The sequence below is a fragment of the Bombina bombina genome, chromosome 8 (assembly GCF_027579735.1).
Source record: "Bombina bombina isolate aBomBom1 chromosome 8, aBomBom1.pri, whole genome shotgun sequence".
Lineage (NCBI taxonomy): Eukaryota > Metazoa > Chordata > Amphibia > Anura > Bombinatoridae > Bombina > Bombina bombina.
Window position 1 is genome coordinate 81,996,251 of NC_069506.1, and position 15,643 is coordinate 82,011,893.

The 15,643-nt window shown below is 41.2% G+C and overlaps 1 protein-coding gene across 3 annotated transcripts in view; it reads left to right on the top strand.

The window, feature by feature from the left end:
• VPS13D (vacuolar protein sorting 13 homolog D) overlaps window positions 1-15,643 on the top strand; it is a 1,255,097-nt gene that overhangs the window by 38,153 nt on the left and 1,201,301 nt on the right. For all 3 annotated transcript variants that reach the window (XM_053690423.1, XM_053690422.1, XM_053690424.1), the window contains exons 13-14: window positions 4,289-4,471; window positions 13,406-13,536. In XM_053690423.1, the coding sequence (XP_053546398.1) occupies window positions 4,289-4,471; window positions 13,406-13,536 (314 nt within the window). The remainder of the gene's footprint in view (window positions 1-4,288; window positions 4,472-13,405; window positions 13,537-15,643) is intronic.

Sequence of the window (15,643 nt, forward strand, 5' to 3'; positions counted from 1 at the left end):
TAAGTTAAGGACCAAACAGAATAATTTTCGTTCTTTTCGAAACTTCAAGAGTGGCGCAGCTTCAACTTCCTCTAATGCAAAACAAGAGGGAAATTTCGCCCAGTCCAAACCAGTCTGGAGACCTAACCAGGCTTGGAACAAGGGGAAGCAGGCCAAGAAACCTGCGGCTGCCTCTAAGACAGCATGAAGGAGTAGCCCCCGATCAGGGACCGGATCTAGAGGGGGGCAGACTTTCTCTCTTCGCCCAGGCTTGGGCAAGAGACGTCCAGGATCCCTGGGCGCTAGAGATTGTTTCCCAGGGATATCTTCTGGAATTCAAAGGGTCATCTCCAAAGGGGAGATTTCATCTCTCACAACTATCTGTAAACAAGATAAAAAGAGAGTCATTCTTACGTTGCGTTCAAGACCTACTGGTTATGGGAGTGATCCACCCAGTTCCAAGAGAGGAACAGGGGCTGGGTTTCTATTCAAACCTGTTTATAGTTCCCAAAAAAGAGGGAACTTTCAGACCTATCTTGGATCTCAAGATCCTAAACAAATTTCTCAGGGTCCCATCCTTCAAGATGGAGACAATCCGAACCATCCTCCCTATGATCTAGGAGGGTCAATATATGACTACAGTGGACTTAAAGGATGCTTATCTCCACATTCCGATTCACAGAGATCATCATAGGTTCCTCAGGTTCGCCTTCCTAGACAGGCATTACCAGTTTGTGGCTCTTCCCTTCAGGTTAGCCACGGCACCAAGAATCTTTACGAAGGTTCTAGGGTCCCTTCTGGCGGTTCTAAAGCTGCGGGGCATAGCGGTAGCCCCTTACCTAGACGACATTCTGATTCAAACGTCGACTTTTCAAATCGCTAAGTCCCATACGGACATTGTTCTGGCCTTTCTGAGGTCTCATGGGTGGAAAGTGAACATAGAAAAGAGTTCTCTCTCTCCTCTCACAAGAGTTTCCTTCCTAGGAACTCTAATAGATTCAGTAGAAATGAAAAATTTTCTGACAGAAGTCAGGATATCAAAGCTTCTAACCTCTTGCCCTGCTCTTCATTCCACTTCTCGGCCATCAGTGGCTCAGTGTATGGAAATGATCGGCCTAATGGTAGCGGCAATGGACATAGTTCCGTTTGCCCGCCTACATCTCAGATCACTGCAACTTTGCATGCTCAACCAGTGGAATGGGGACTACACAGATTTGTCTCTTCTGTTAGATCTGGATCAAGAGACCAGGGATTCTCTTCTCTGGTGGTTATCTCGGGTCCATCTGTCCAGGGGAATGAGTTTCCGCAGGCCAGAGTGGACTATAGTGACGACAGATGCCAGCCTTCTGGGCTGGGGCGCAGTCTGGAACTCCCTGAAGGCTCAGGGTTTGTGGACTCAGGAGGAAGCCCTCCTTCCGATAAACATTCTGGAACTAAGAGCGATATTCAATGCTCAACTAGCTGCGGCCAAGTTCATCAGATTTCAGTCGGACAATATCACGACTGTAGCCTATATCAACCATCAGGGGGGAACAAGGAGTCCCCTGGCCATGATGGAGTTTTCCAAGATAATTCTATGGGCAGAGATTCACTCTTGCCATCTCTCAGCTATCCATATCCCAGGAGTAGAGAATTGGGAGGCGGATTTTCTAAGTCGGCAGACTTTTCATCCGGGGTAGTGGGAGCTCCATCCGGAGGTATTTGCCCAGCTGATTCATCTATGGGGCAAACCAGAACTGGATCTGATGGCGTCTCGTCAGAACGCCAAGCTTCCTCGTTACGGGTCCAGGTCAAGGGATCCCCAGGCAACGCTGATAGATGCTCTAGCAGTGCCCTGGTCCTTCAGCCTGGCTTATGTGTTTCCACCATTTCCTCTCCTCCCTCGTCTGATTGCCAAGATCAAGCAGGAGAGAGCTTCAGTGATTTTGATAGCACCTGCGTGGCCACGCAGGACTTGGTATGCAGATCTGGTGGACATGTCATCCTTCCCACCATGGACTCTGCCGCTGAGGCAGGACCTTCTACTCCAACGTCCATTCAAACATCCAAATCTAGTTTCTCTGCGTCTGACTGCTTGGAGATTGAACGCTTGATTTTATCAAAGTGTGGTTTCTCCGAGTCGGTCATTGTTACCTTGATTCAGGTTCGAAAGCCTGTCACCAGGAAAATCTATCATAAGATATGGTGTAAATATCTTCATTGGTGTGAATCCAAGGGTTACTCATGGAGTAAGGTCAGGATTCCTAGGATACTATCTTTTCTCCAAGATGGATTGGAAAAGGGATTATCGGCTAGTTCCTTAAAGTAACAGATTTCTGCTCTGTCTATTCTTTTACACAAGCGCCTGGCTGAGGTTCCAGACGTTCAGGCGTTTTGTCAGGCTTTGGTTAGAATCAGGCCTGTGTTTAAACCTGTTGCTCCGCCATGGAGTTTAAATTTAGTTCTTAAGGTTCTTAAAGGGGTTCCGTTTGAACCCTTCCATTCCATAGATATAAAGCTGTTATCTTGGAAAGTTCTGTTTTTAGTAGCTATCTCTTCGGCTCGAAGAGTTTCAGAGTTATCTGCCTTGCAGTGTGATTCCCCTTATCTGATCTTCCATGCAGATAAGGTAGTTTTGCGTACCAAACCTGGGTTTCTTCCTAAGGTAGTATCTAATAGGAATATCAATCTGGAAATTGTTGTTCTGCCACTGTGTCCTAATCCTTCTTCAAGGAAGGAACGTCTGTTACACAATCTCGACGTGGTTCGTGCTTTAAAGTTTTATTTGCAAGCTACTAAGGATTTTCGTCAAACATCTGCATTGTTTGTTGTCTACTCTGGAAAGAGGAGAGGCCAAAAGGCTTCGGCAACTTCTCTTTCTTTTTAGCTAAGAAGCATAATCCGTTTGGCTTATGAGACTGCTGGCCAGCAGCCTCCTGATAGAATTACAGCTCATTCTACTAGAGTGGTAGCTTCCACATGGGCTTTTAAAAATGAGGCCTCTGTTGAACAGATTTGTAAGGCGGCAACTTGGTCTTCGCTTCATACTTTTTCCAAATTTTACAAATTTGATACTTTTGCTTCTTCGGAGGCTATCCCTTCATCCGTGTCCTAAAGCTTTGGTATTGGTATCCCACAAGCAATGGATGAACCCGTGGACTGGATACACCTTACAAGAGAAAACAAAATTTATGCTTACCTGATAAATTTCTTTCTCTTGTGGTGTATCCAGTCCACGGCCTGCCCTGTCACTTTAAGGCAGGTGTTTTTTATTTTTAAACTACAGTCACCACTGCACCCTATAGTTTCTCCTTTTTTCTTGCTTGTCTTCGGTCGAATGACTGGGGGTGGCAGTTAGGGGAGGAGCTATATAGACAGCTCTGCTGTGGGTGTCCTCTTGCAACTTCCTGTTGGGAAGGAGAATATCCCACAAGTAATGGATGAACCCGTGGACTGGATACACCACAAGAGAAAGAAATTTATCAGGTAAGCATAAATTTTGTTTTTTATCTGAGTTGAGAGCTTGTAAGTGAGTGCTGGACTTTCTCTGTGTGCTATATTATCGTGTGTGTGTGTATATATATATATATATATATATATATATATATATATATATATATATATATATATATATATATATATATATATATATATATATAATATATATATATATATAATAGAACACTTTGTAGGTAAAAAAAATAACACAGTGTCTATCATTTACAAATGTCTCTTTAAGAAAAGTGCTATAAAGCAAGAGTGATCAGGATTGCTTTCAAGCAGTGATCAAGTGCGCAACCGCACGAAACATGCGTGTGGTCCAGATCACTGATACTGTGTTTTTATACTTAGTGCTTTATTACAGCTGTGTGTAGGCTGTCATGTTTTTACTTTTGTAATCACAATAAAGGAAGTTTTACTTTATTTTGGAGATTTTTTGCGCTATTTGTGGGGACAATCCAGTGGAACATATATATATATATATATATATATATACCGATTGTCATTGGCTCACCTATGTGTTACATGTGTTACGTTAGAAACCAGTAGTGCAGTGCTGCTCCTTTAACAAATGATACCAAGAGAATGAAGCAAATTTGATAATAGAAGTAAATTGGAAAGTTGTTTAAAATTGTATGTTCTATCTAAATCATGAAAGAAAATTTTTGTGTTTCATGTCCCTTTAAACAGATTTTAACAGGTCCGTAATTACATATCCGAATGCATACAGTGCCATATTTGTCTATATCATTTTAAACATCTTATAAAGATTTTTGCACTATTTTTATTATTGGGTTTTAAACTTTGTTTATATACTTTTTTTTCTTAGGTTCTGAGGACTTTTTTGATCCAGCTGTTGATGCAGCAAACCTGAACACATTTACAAAAAGAGATCATGTCTTTGCTAAACTCAACTTCCAACTTGAAGGAGGAACAATTACACTGCTAAACAAGGAGAAGTCCAGCAGTACTCTTGCAAAAGAGAGTGCTTTTATGCAACTTGAATTTTCAGGTAGAAATTTCAGATGTTACATTTTTGTTACTGTGCACATGAGGTTGAAATAAGTTAATTAAGTTTAATATATATATATATAACACAGACAACCTGGCACTCACTAGCAGACACACAATAATGTTTAAAAGCAAAAATGGAACAGTCGGTTGTCTTTGACGCCAAGTGGTTTAAGGACCACGTCACGGTCTCTCCCCTCCTGGGACCCTGACCAGCAGCCACACAATGCATACCTTAAAACAAACAAACTGGGAACCACCCAGGATGACTCAGGCGTTTGTTTAATATATAAAACACGAAAATGGACTGCACTTTCAAACTGGACTGGGTACACATCTTATTACAATCTATATATCAGTGAAAAGAGAAAAACTAACAGAGGTATAGTTAGACTCAAGAATGATGATAGAGTAGTGGAAGAAGATAAACAAATAGCAAACTGTTTAAATGATTACTTTTGTTCAGTCTTTACAACAGATGGTAAAGATAGTGAGATTCTATTAAGGGATGTTACTGTAAATAATAATGTGAGTAGTACTTTTCTGTTTACAGAGGAAGAGGTTTCAAGGGCTTTATCAAAAATAAAAAGTTAATAAGTCTGTGGGTCCAGATAATATTCATCCAAGGGTTCTAAGAGAACTTCGATCCGTAATAGCTACTCCATTATCTGATTTTTTTTAATCAGTCACTTCTAACAGGAGTTGTTCCAAAAGACTGGAGAATTGCCAATGTAGTCCCTCTTCATAAAAAGGGTAGTAGGGAAGATTCTGCTAACTATAGGCCAGTCAGTTTGACCTCAATTGCAGGGAAATTAATGGAAACTCTTTTAAAGGAAAGACTTGTATCTTTCATTCAGACAAACAACTTAGAAGACAAAGGACAGCATGGTTTCACTGCTGGAAGATCATGCCTGACTAATATAATTGATTTCTTTGACCATGTAACTAAAATAATAGACCAGGGAGGAGCCGTAGATGTGGCATATCTAGACTTTAGCAAAGCATTTGACACCGTCCCACACAACAAACTTATTCACAAAATGTATTGCCTTGGAATAGATGCTAAGATTGTTAAGTGGGTAGAATGCTGGCTTAAAGATAGACGACAGAGGGTTTCAATTAATGGAGTACATTCAAATGAGGCATCAGTTACTAGTGGTGTTCCCCAAGGGTCAGTTCTTGGGCCTGTTTTGTTTAACCTGTTTTGTTTAACATGTTCATAAGTGATATTGGAAGTGGGCTTAAGGGGAAGGTTTGCTTGTTTGCTGATGATACAAACATTTGTAACAGGGTAGATGTTCCAGGAGGAGTTGATCAAATGAACTGTGATATTAATAAACTAGAGGACTGGTCAAATAAATGGGATCTGAAATTTAATATTACCAAGAGCAAAATTATGTATATAGGATCCAAAAACCCAAAGGCCAATTATAGTCTCAATGGTACATTACTGACTGTAATTAAAAAAGAAAGGGATTTGGGAATTATTATTTCAGATGATTTAAAATTTGGTACACAATGCTGCAGTGCAGCCAGCAAGGCCAGTCAAATGCTTGGTTGCAGTTGAAGATGTTTTAGTAGCAGAAATAGCAAGGTTCTTATGCCACTTTACAGATCATTAGTTAGACCAAATATGGAATACTGTGTACAGTTCTGCAGACCATATCTTCAGAAAGATATAAATAAACTAGAAGCTGTCCAAAGGAGGGCTACTAAAATGGTACATGGTCTAAAATATAAAACATACAAAGAAAGACTCTATGATCTAAATATGTATAGTTTAGAGGATAGAAGGGAAAGAGGTGACATGATAGAAACCTTCAAATATATGAAGGGACTTAATAAAATAGAAGCTGAAAGCATTTTTCACAAAAAAATAAATGCCAAAACAAGGGGTCACAATCTAAAGTTAGAGGGTAGTAGATTCAGGAGAAATTTGAGGAAGCATTTTTTTACAGAAAGGGTGGTGGATTCATGGAATAAACTTCCATTTGAGGTGGTAAACACAAAGATTCTAAAGGAATTTAAAAATGCCTGGGACATGCATAAGGCTATCCTAAGGAAAAAGTAACATGTAATATGGGTAGACTTTATGGGCCTTTTTGGTTCTTATCTACCGTCAAATTCTATGTTTCTATGTTACTCTGCAAAACGCACAGCCCTGGGTGCTCACCAGCACTCACAGACAGCTGCACAGCTTTCAGGGGCTAAGGCAAGTAACTCCAGACAAGCCTGGGAGTAAAGGTTAAAGGTTAAAAGCAGAATGGAAGAGTTAGTTACAGTATTTGGCCAAACAATGATAGGCCCAGGACCACATCAAGGTCTCTCTATCCCTGGCTCCCTAACCTACACACAATGCATGCCTTCAGGGCCTGTTTCAGCCCTGTTTGTATCTCAGTGTCTTTGATTGAAGGCATGCATTATGTGGTTGTAGGTTGGGTACCTTGACGTGGTCCTGGGCTTATCATCATTTGGACAAATGCTGTAACTAACTATTCCATTTTTTCCAACATTGGTGTGTCCGGTCCACGGCGTCATCCATAACTTGTGGGAATATTCTCTTCCACAACAGGAAATGGCAAAGAGCACAGCAAAAGCTGTCCATATAGTCCCTCCTAGGCTCCGCCCACCCCAGTCATTCTCTTTGCCGTTGCACTGGCAGCATCTCCACGGAGATGGTGAAGAGTATGTGGTGTTTAGTTGTAGTTTTTTATTCTACTATCAAGAGTTTGTTATTTTAAAATAGTGCTGGTATGTACTATTTACTCTGAAACAGAAAAAGATGAAGAGTTCTGTTTGTGAGAGGAATATGATTTTAGCAGCAGTAACTAAAATCGTTTGCTGTTTCCACATAGGACTGTTGAGATGAAATAACTTCAGTTGGGGGAAACAGTTAGCAGACTTTTCTGCTTAAGGTATGACTAGCCATATTTCTAACAAGACTGTGTAATGCTGGAAGGCTGTCATTTCCCCTCATGGGGACCGGTAAGCCATTTTCTTAGTCTCAAACAGAATAAAGGGCTTAATATGGGCTATAAAACTGGTAGACACTTTTATGGGCAAGATCGATTGCTTTATTTGGGCATTTTATACAGCTTGATGCTTGAAATTCACACTTATAAACTTTGGGGAACGTTTTTTTTTACGTCAGGCACTGGTTTAGACACCTTTCCAGTCAGGAAGGGCCTTCACTGTAGTAGGCTGAGCCTCATTTTCGCGCCATTATTGCGCAGTTACTTTTGAGAACAGGACATGCAGCTGCATGTGTGTGGGTCTGAAAGTTGGAAAGGTTCCTAGAAGGCTTCATTTGGTATCATATTCCCCCCTGGGTTTGGTAAAGTCGCAGCAAAGGCTGTAGCTGGGACTGTAGAGGGGTTAAATCTATAACCGGCTCCGGTTAACTCATTTTAAGGGTTAAAGGTCTGAAATTTGGGGTGCAATGCTTTGAATGCTTTATGACACTGTGGTGAAAATTTGGTAAATTTTGAACAATTCCTTCATAGTTTTTCACATATTCAGTAATAAAGTGTGCCCTGTTTAAAATTTAAAGAGACAGTAACGGTTTTGTTTTAAAACGGTTTTTGTACTTTATTGACAAGTTTAAGCCTGTTTAACATGTCTGTGCCTTCAGATAAGCTATGTTCTGTATGTATGGAAGCCAATGTGTCTCCCCCTTCAAAATTGTGTGATAATTGTGCCATAGCGTCCAAACAAAGTAAGGACAGTACTGCCACAGATAGTAAAGTTGCCCAAGATGATTCATCAGATGAAGGGAGTAGACATAGTTCTACATCATCTCCTTCTGTGTCTACACCAGTTTTGCCCACGCAGGAGGCCCCTAGTACTTCAAGCGCGCCAATGCTTATTACTATGCAACAATTGACGGCAGTAATGGATAACTCCATAGCAAATATTTTATCCAAAATGCCTGCATATCAGAGAAAGCGCGATTGCTCTGTTTTAAACACTGTAGGGCAGGAGGGCGCTGATGATAATTGCTCTGTCATACCCTCGCACCAATCTGAAGGGGCCATGAGGGAGGTTTTGTCAGATGGGGAAATTTCAGATTCAGGTAGAATTTCTCAACAGGCAGAACCTGATGTTGTGACATTTAAATTTAAATTAGAGCATCTCCACGCACTGCTTAAGGAGGTGTTATCTACTCTGGATGATTGTGACAACCTGGTCATTCTAGAAAAATTGTGCAAGATGGACAAGTTTCTAGAGGTTCCGGTGCACCCCGACGCTTTTCCTATACCCAAGCGGGTGGCGGACATAGTGAATAAGGAGTGGGAGAAGCCCGGCATACCTTTTGTTCCCCCTCCTATATTTAAGAAATTATTTCCTATGGTCGACCCCAGAAAGGACTTATGGCAGACAGTCCCTAAGGTCGAGGGGGCAGTTTCTACACTAGCCAAGCGCACTACTATTCCTATCGAGGATAATTGTGCTTTCAAAGATCCTATGGATAAAAAATTGGAGGGTTTGCTTAAAAAGATTTTTGTACAGCAAGGTTACCTCCTGCAACCTATTTCGTGCATTATTCTTGTCACTACAGCAGCGTGGTTCTGGTTCGAGGAACTAGAAAAGTCGCTCAATAGAGAGACTCCGTATGAGGAGGTTATGGACAGAGTTCACGCACTTAAGTTAGCTTACTCCTTTATTTTAGATGCCGCTTTGCAGTTAGCTAGATTAGCGGCGAAAAATTCTGGGTTTGCAATTGTGGCGCGCAGAGCGCTCTGGCTAAAGTCTTGGTCAGCGGATGTATCTTCCAAGACAAAATTGCTTAATATCCCCTTCAAGGGTAAAACTCTCTTTGGGCCAGAATTGAAAGACATTATCTCAGACATCACTGGGGGTAAGGGGCACGCCCTCCCACAAGATAGGCCTTTCAAAGCCAAGAATAAGTCTAATTTTCGTTCCTTTCGCAATTTCAGGAACGGACCGGCCTCCAACTCTGCAGCCTCTAGACAAGAGGGTAATGCTTCGCAAACCAAACCAGCTTGGAAACCGATGCAAGGCTGGAACAAGGGTAAGCAGGCCAAGAAGCCTGCTGCTGCTAACAAAACAGCATGAAGGAGTAGCCCCCGATCCGGGACCGGATCTAGTAGGGGGCAGACTCTCTCTCTTCGCTCAGGCTTGGGCAAGAGATGTTCAGGATCCCTGGGCACTAGAAATAGTTTCTCAGGGTTATCTTCTGGAATTCAGGGAACTACCCCCAAGGGGAAGGTTCCACATGTCTCACTTATCTTCAAACCAAATAAAGAGACAGGCATTCTTACATTGTGTAGAAGACCTGTTAAAAATGGGAGTGATACACCCAGTTCCAACCGTGGAACAAGGAATGGGGTTTTACTCAAACCTGTTTGTAGTTCCCAAAAAGGAGGGAACTTTCAGACCAATTCTGGATTTAAAGATCCTAAACAAATTTCTCAGAATGCCATCGTTCAAAATGGAAACCATTCGAACGATTTTACCTACAATCCAGGAGGGTCAATTTATGACTACCGTGGATCTAAAGCATGCGTATCTACATATTCCTATCCACAAAGATCATCATCAGTTCCTAAGGTTCGCCTTTCTGGACAAACATTACCAGTTTGTGGCTCTCCCATTCGGGCTAGCCACTGCTCCAAGGATTTTCACAAAGGTACTCGGGTCCCTTCTAGCGGTTCTAAGACCAAGGGGCATTGCAGTGGCACCTTACTTGGACGACATTCTGATACATGCGTCGTCTCTTTCAAAGGCAAAGGCTCACACAGACATCGTTCTGGCCTTTCTCAGATCTCACGGATGGAAAGTGAACATAAAAAAAGTTCCCTGTCTCCGTCGACAAGCGTTCCTTTCTTGGGAACAATAATAGATTCTTTAGAAATGAAGATTTTCCTGACAGATGTCAGAAAGTCAAAACTTCTAAACGCTTGTCAAGTTCTTCATTCTGTTCCACGTCCTTCCATAGCTCAGTGCATGAAAGTAGTAGGGTTGATGGTTGCAGCAATGGACATAGTTCCTTTTGCGCGAATTCATCTAAGACCATTACAACTGTGCATGTTGAAACAGTGGAATGGGGACTATACAGACTTGTCTCCAGTGATTCAAGTAGATCAGAAGACCAGAGACTCACTCCGTTGGTGGCTAACCCTGGACCACCTGTCCCAGGGAATGAGCTTCCGCAGACCAGAGTGGGTCATCGTCACGACCGACGCCAGTCTAGTGGGCTGGGGCGCGGTCTGGGACTCCCTGAAAGCTCAGGGGCTATGGTCTCGGGAAGAGTCTCTTCTCCCGATAAACATTCTGTAACTGAGAGCGATATTCAATGCTCTCAGGGCTTGGCCTCAACTAGCAAAGGCCAGATTCATAAGATTCCAATCAGACAACATGACGACTGTTGCTTACATCAATCATCAGGGGGGAACAAGGAGTTCCCTGGCGATGAGAGAAGTGACCAAAATCATAAAATGGGCGGAGGATCACTCCTGCCACCTATCTGCGATCCACATCCCAGGAGTGGAAAACTGGGAGGTGGATTATCTGAGTCGTCAGACATTCCATCCGGGGGAGTGGGAACTCCACCCGGAGATCTTTGCCCAGTTGACTCAATTATGGGGCATTCCAGACATGGATCTGATGGCATTTCGTCAGAACTTCAAGGTTCCTTGCTACGGGTCCAGATCCAGGGATCCCAAGGCGACTCTAGTGGATGCATTAGTAGCGCCTTGGACCTTCAACCTAGCTTATGTGTTTCCTCCGTTTCCTCTCATTCCCAGGCTGGTAGCCAGGATCAAGCAGGAGAGGGCCTCAGTGATCTTGATAGCTCCTGCGTGGCCACGCAGGACTTGGTATGCAGACCTGGTGAATATGTTATCGGCTCCACCATGGAAGCTACCTTTGAGACAGGATCTTCTAGTTCAAGGTCCATTCGAACATCCAAATCTAGTTTCCCTTCAGCTAACGGCTTGGAAATTGAACGCTTGATTTTATCTAAGCGTGGGTTTTCGGATTCTGTAATAGATACTCTGATACAAGCCAGAAAACCTGTAACTAGGAAGATTTACCATAAAATATGGAAAATATATATCTATTGGTGTGAATCCAATGGATTCTCATGGAGTAAGATCAAAATTTCTAGGATCCTTTCCTTTCTCCAAGAAGGTTTGGATAAGGGATTATCAGCGAGTTCTCTAAAGGGACAGATTTCTGCTTTATCTGTCTTATTACACAAACGACTGGCAGCTGTGCCTGATGTTCAAGCTTTTGTTCAGGCTTTGGTCAGGATCAAGCCTGTTTACAGGCCTTTGACTCCTCCTTGGAGTCTGAATTTAGTTCTTTCAGTTCTTCAAGGGGTTCCGTTTGAACCTCTACATTCCATAGATATCAAGATGTTATCTTGGAAAGTTCTGTTTTTGGTTGCTATTTCTTCTGCTAGAAGAGTTTCTGAGTTATCTGCTTTGCAGTGTAATCCGCCCTATCTGGTATTCCATTCAGATAAGGTTGTTTTGCGTACTAAACCTGGTTTCCTTCCAAAGGTTGTTTCCAACAAGAATATTAACCAGGAAATAGTTGTGCCTTCTTTGTGTCCGAATCCAGTTTCAAAGAAGGAACGTTTGTTACACAATTTAGATGTAGTTCGTGCTTTAAAGTTCTATTTAGAAGCAACAAAGGATTTCAGACAAACGTCTTCTCTGTTTGTCGTTTATTCTGGCAAGAGGAGAGGTCAAAAAGCTACTGCTACCTCTCTTTCCTTTTGGCTGAAAAGCATCATCGGATTGGCTTACGAGACTGCCGGACGGCAGCCTCCTGAACGCATCACAGCTCACTCTACTAGGGCTGTGGTTTCCACATGGGCCATCAAGAACGAGGCTTCTGTTGATCAGATATGTAAGGCATTTACTTGGTCTTCCCTGCACACTTTTGCCAAATTCTACAAATTTGATACTTTTGCTTCCTTGGAGGCTATTTTTGGGAGAAAGGTTTTGCAAGCCGTGGTGCCTTCCGTTTAGGCAACCTGATTGGCTCCCTCCCTTCATCCGTGTCCTAAAGCTTTGGTATTGGTTCCCACAAGTTATGGATGACGCCGTGGACCGGACACACCAATGTTGGAGAAAACAGAATTTATGCTTACCTGATAAATTACTTTCTCCAACGGTGTGTCCGTTCCACGGCCCGCCCTGGTTTTTTAATCAGGTTTGATGAATTTCTTTCTTTAACTACAGTCACCACGGCACCCTATAGTTTCTCCTGTTTTTTTTTTTTCTCCTGTCCGTCGGTCGAATGACTGGGGTGGGCGGAGCCTAGGAGGGACTATATGGACAGCTTTTGCTGTGCTCTTTGCCATTTCCTGTTGGGGAAGAGAATATTCCCACAAATTATGGATGACGCCGTGGACCGGACACACTGTTGGAGAAAGTAATTTATCAGGTAAGCATAAATTCTGTTTTTATTTTAATCTAGCTGTGTGCTTGCAAGAGAGTGCCACACTTTTCTATGTGTTGTGTGTATTTATGTATGTATGTGTGTGTGTGGTTTGTGGCAACCCTGAGTAGAGCAAGTGTTATCAATACAATTTTTCCAACATTCATACACATGTAAATATGCTTGTATACATATATATAGAGTAATAATTGAGATTGTAAACTTCTGCACAAACTTGTAGAATCAATGTTGAAGTTTAAGCAGTTATGTAGGCAAATGATGATCAAGACAAATATTGTAAATTGGGATATTCAGTATTTACATATTTCTTACTTTTTAGTAGAGATTATATATTTTTGTTTAAGAATGAATGTATATCAAGCAAATTAGTTTTCTCAGAAATGCTGAAATAAAAGCAAATGCAGATTGCGGTAAAAGATGCAGATGTTTATATACACGCACACACATTTTTGAATATCTGTATCTATCTGAATAACTTTGGTATTTGTTTTTATGTCATTAGGTATGACAGTCAAAGTGGAATCTTTGCCAAGTAGAGATTCTTCACTCTTGTTAGTGCAGCTTGGTGGACTGTTTCTTCGGGATTTGGCAACACATGGAACCATATTTCCTAATCTAGTCTATCCTAACCCTGTAAGTATTTAAGTATTTACTGAACCAAGTTGTTGAGTGACAATTTCTATTTATTAAATTCTGTAAGCAGGCAACAGTTTAACGTTTGTTTATGTTATTTTTTAGCACTTTATTTTAACTTTTATTTCTACCTCAGTGTTTGTGAAATATATTTATCCAGATTATATATTATATATTTCTATATAATTCTGTTTACATTTTTGTAACATATTTATCTACACTTGTTAAGAGCAAGAAAGGGGGAACAACGCTGCAATGATAATAAATTAAGTTCAGAAAATATCTCATGAACAATAATAAAGTCCAATATTTCTTGTTCAGAAAGTGAAAGTTCAGTGTAATCCTTTAGGGTATATTAGAACCCAAAATGTTTGATGAGAACACAGATGTTGTTATTAATGGTATAAATTCCAATAAGAGGAGGCAAAATGCATACTTACAGGACGTAGGGCTAGATTTATCATAGCTGAGGCGTACAGGGACACGTATACACGCCCCTGTACACCTCAGCTCGCCTGTGGTGGGGCGAAATTAGGTTATCAACATTGCACACAAGCACAATTTTGCGCTTGCGTGCAATCCCAACCCCTGCCCGCGCAAGCCAATCACGCGCGGGCAGGAGCTGTCAATCTCCTTGGTCAGACTCCACTGAGGATATTGAATTTCGCCACCTTAGAGGTGATAAATCACGGTGAGCAAGTTCTTGTGAGAACCTGCTGCTGTAGGGGCTTGATAAATCTAGCCCTTAACCTCAATTGTATGAGTAAGTAATGGCAGCCTGGGGAGAGGGAGAACCGTCCCACAAATAATCAGCTTCAGTTCCTCAAGTTGTAGTAGAAACTTCCCAGCTTGTAGCAGGAGACCATCTGCTATTTTTAAGAGGTGTGCTCAAAAAAGAACTGAAAAGGGCAATAGTGTAATACGTTTTTAATAAATACTGTAAAACATACAAAGGATTGCACTTACATAGCCAACCTAAACGTTTTATTAGGTGTGATTAAAGCAGAGGGTGGTAATCCTGCACAGGAATATAATAGTGTTTTGGTTCTGTGTCCAAGGTATAGAGTTCTTTGGATTACCACACTCTGCTTTAATCATACCTCATAAAATAAATATATATGTATGCGTGTATACACACCAAATTCGCCCGTTTGCAAGGCGCACAATGAATTTCCAGCCATTACAAGTGGCTGGTTATTGCTACCTTGAGCTCGTGGTAGTAATTAGTGCTCAGAAAATTAACCAGAGGTAAGACCTCTGGTTTATTTTCTAAATGTTCTCTAATTTCCCCCATAATTTAGTGTAGTGTACATTTAAAAAAAAAAAAAAAAAAGTATTTTTTTTTATAACTGCAGGAGGCAGTGTTAAGGGTGACTGTGGGGTGTTAGAAAAAAACGGCATTGAAAAGTGCCTTTACATTGCGATCTATGGGAACTGTGTGTTCCCAGTAAATATATATGTATATGCTTTTACATATATATATATATATATATATATATATATATATATATATATATTGTAGAAAGTTTTGCTTGGGTGTTTCTTGATCTGCGCTGTGTATGTTGCAAATGGTTATTTTGCTCTAATTAGTTCCTCCTGATATATTTCAATGGCAGCTAGTTTCTGAATATTCCACTATCATCAAATGGAATGTGAAGGAAAAAGGTATGGAGTTGAGTTTCAGAGTTCAGCGCACATAGAATGGAGAAAAACAAAAACAAAACCAAATTATGGTGCGGTATGTCAGTACTAGGCAATCAAAAACTAAACGTGAGATTTAAATGTGCTCACCTTGTTTAACCTCAAACATGTGAGGTATGTTGGAAGCATGGAGGGGATGTAATCCCTATCTGTGGTAAAGATGTTTCCAGCTGGTATGCAGAAACTTTTAGCAGGTGGAAATCTTGATATCCCTGGAGTAGAAATATGTTGGTATTTCAGACAAACTTCTCCTCTCTGGAGTTAGGTAGAGACACTTTAATTCTTTTTGCTGGATTTCTTTCCTTGTTGCTGTTTATTTCTTTTCCCCTTCTTTATACTTGAAAGGCTTCTCCTCTCTGGAGTATGGTATAAACTTTATGTATGCAAACCAATTAGTGCTCAGTTT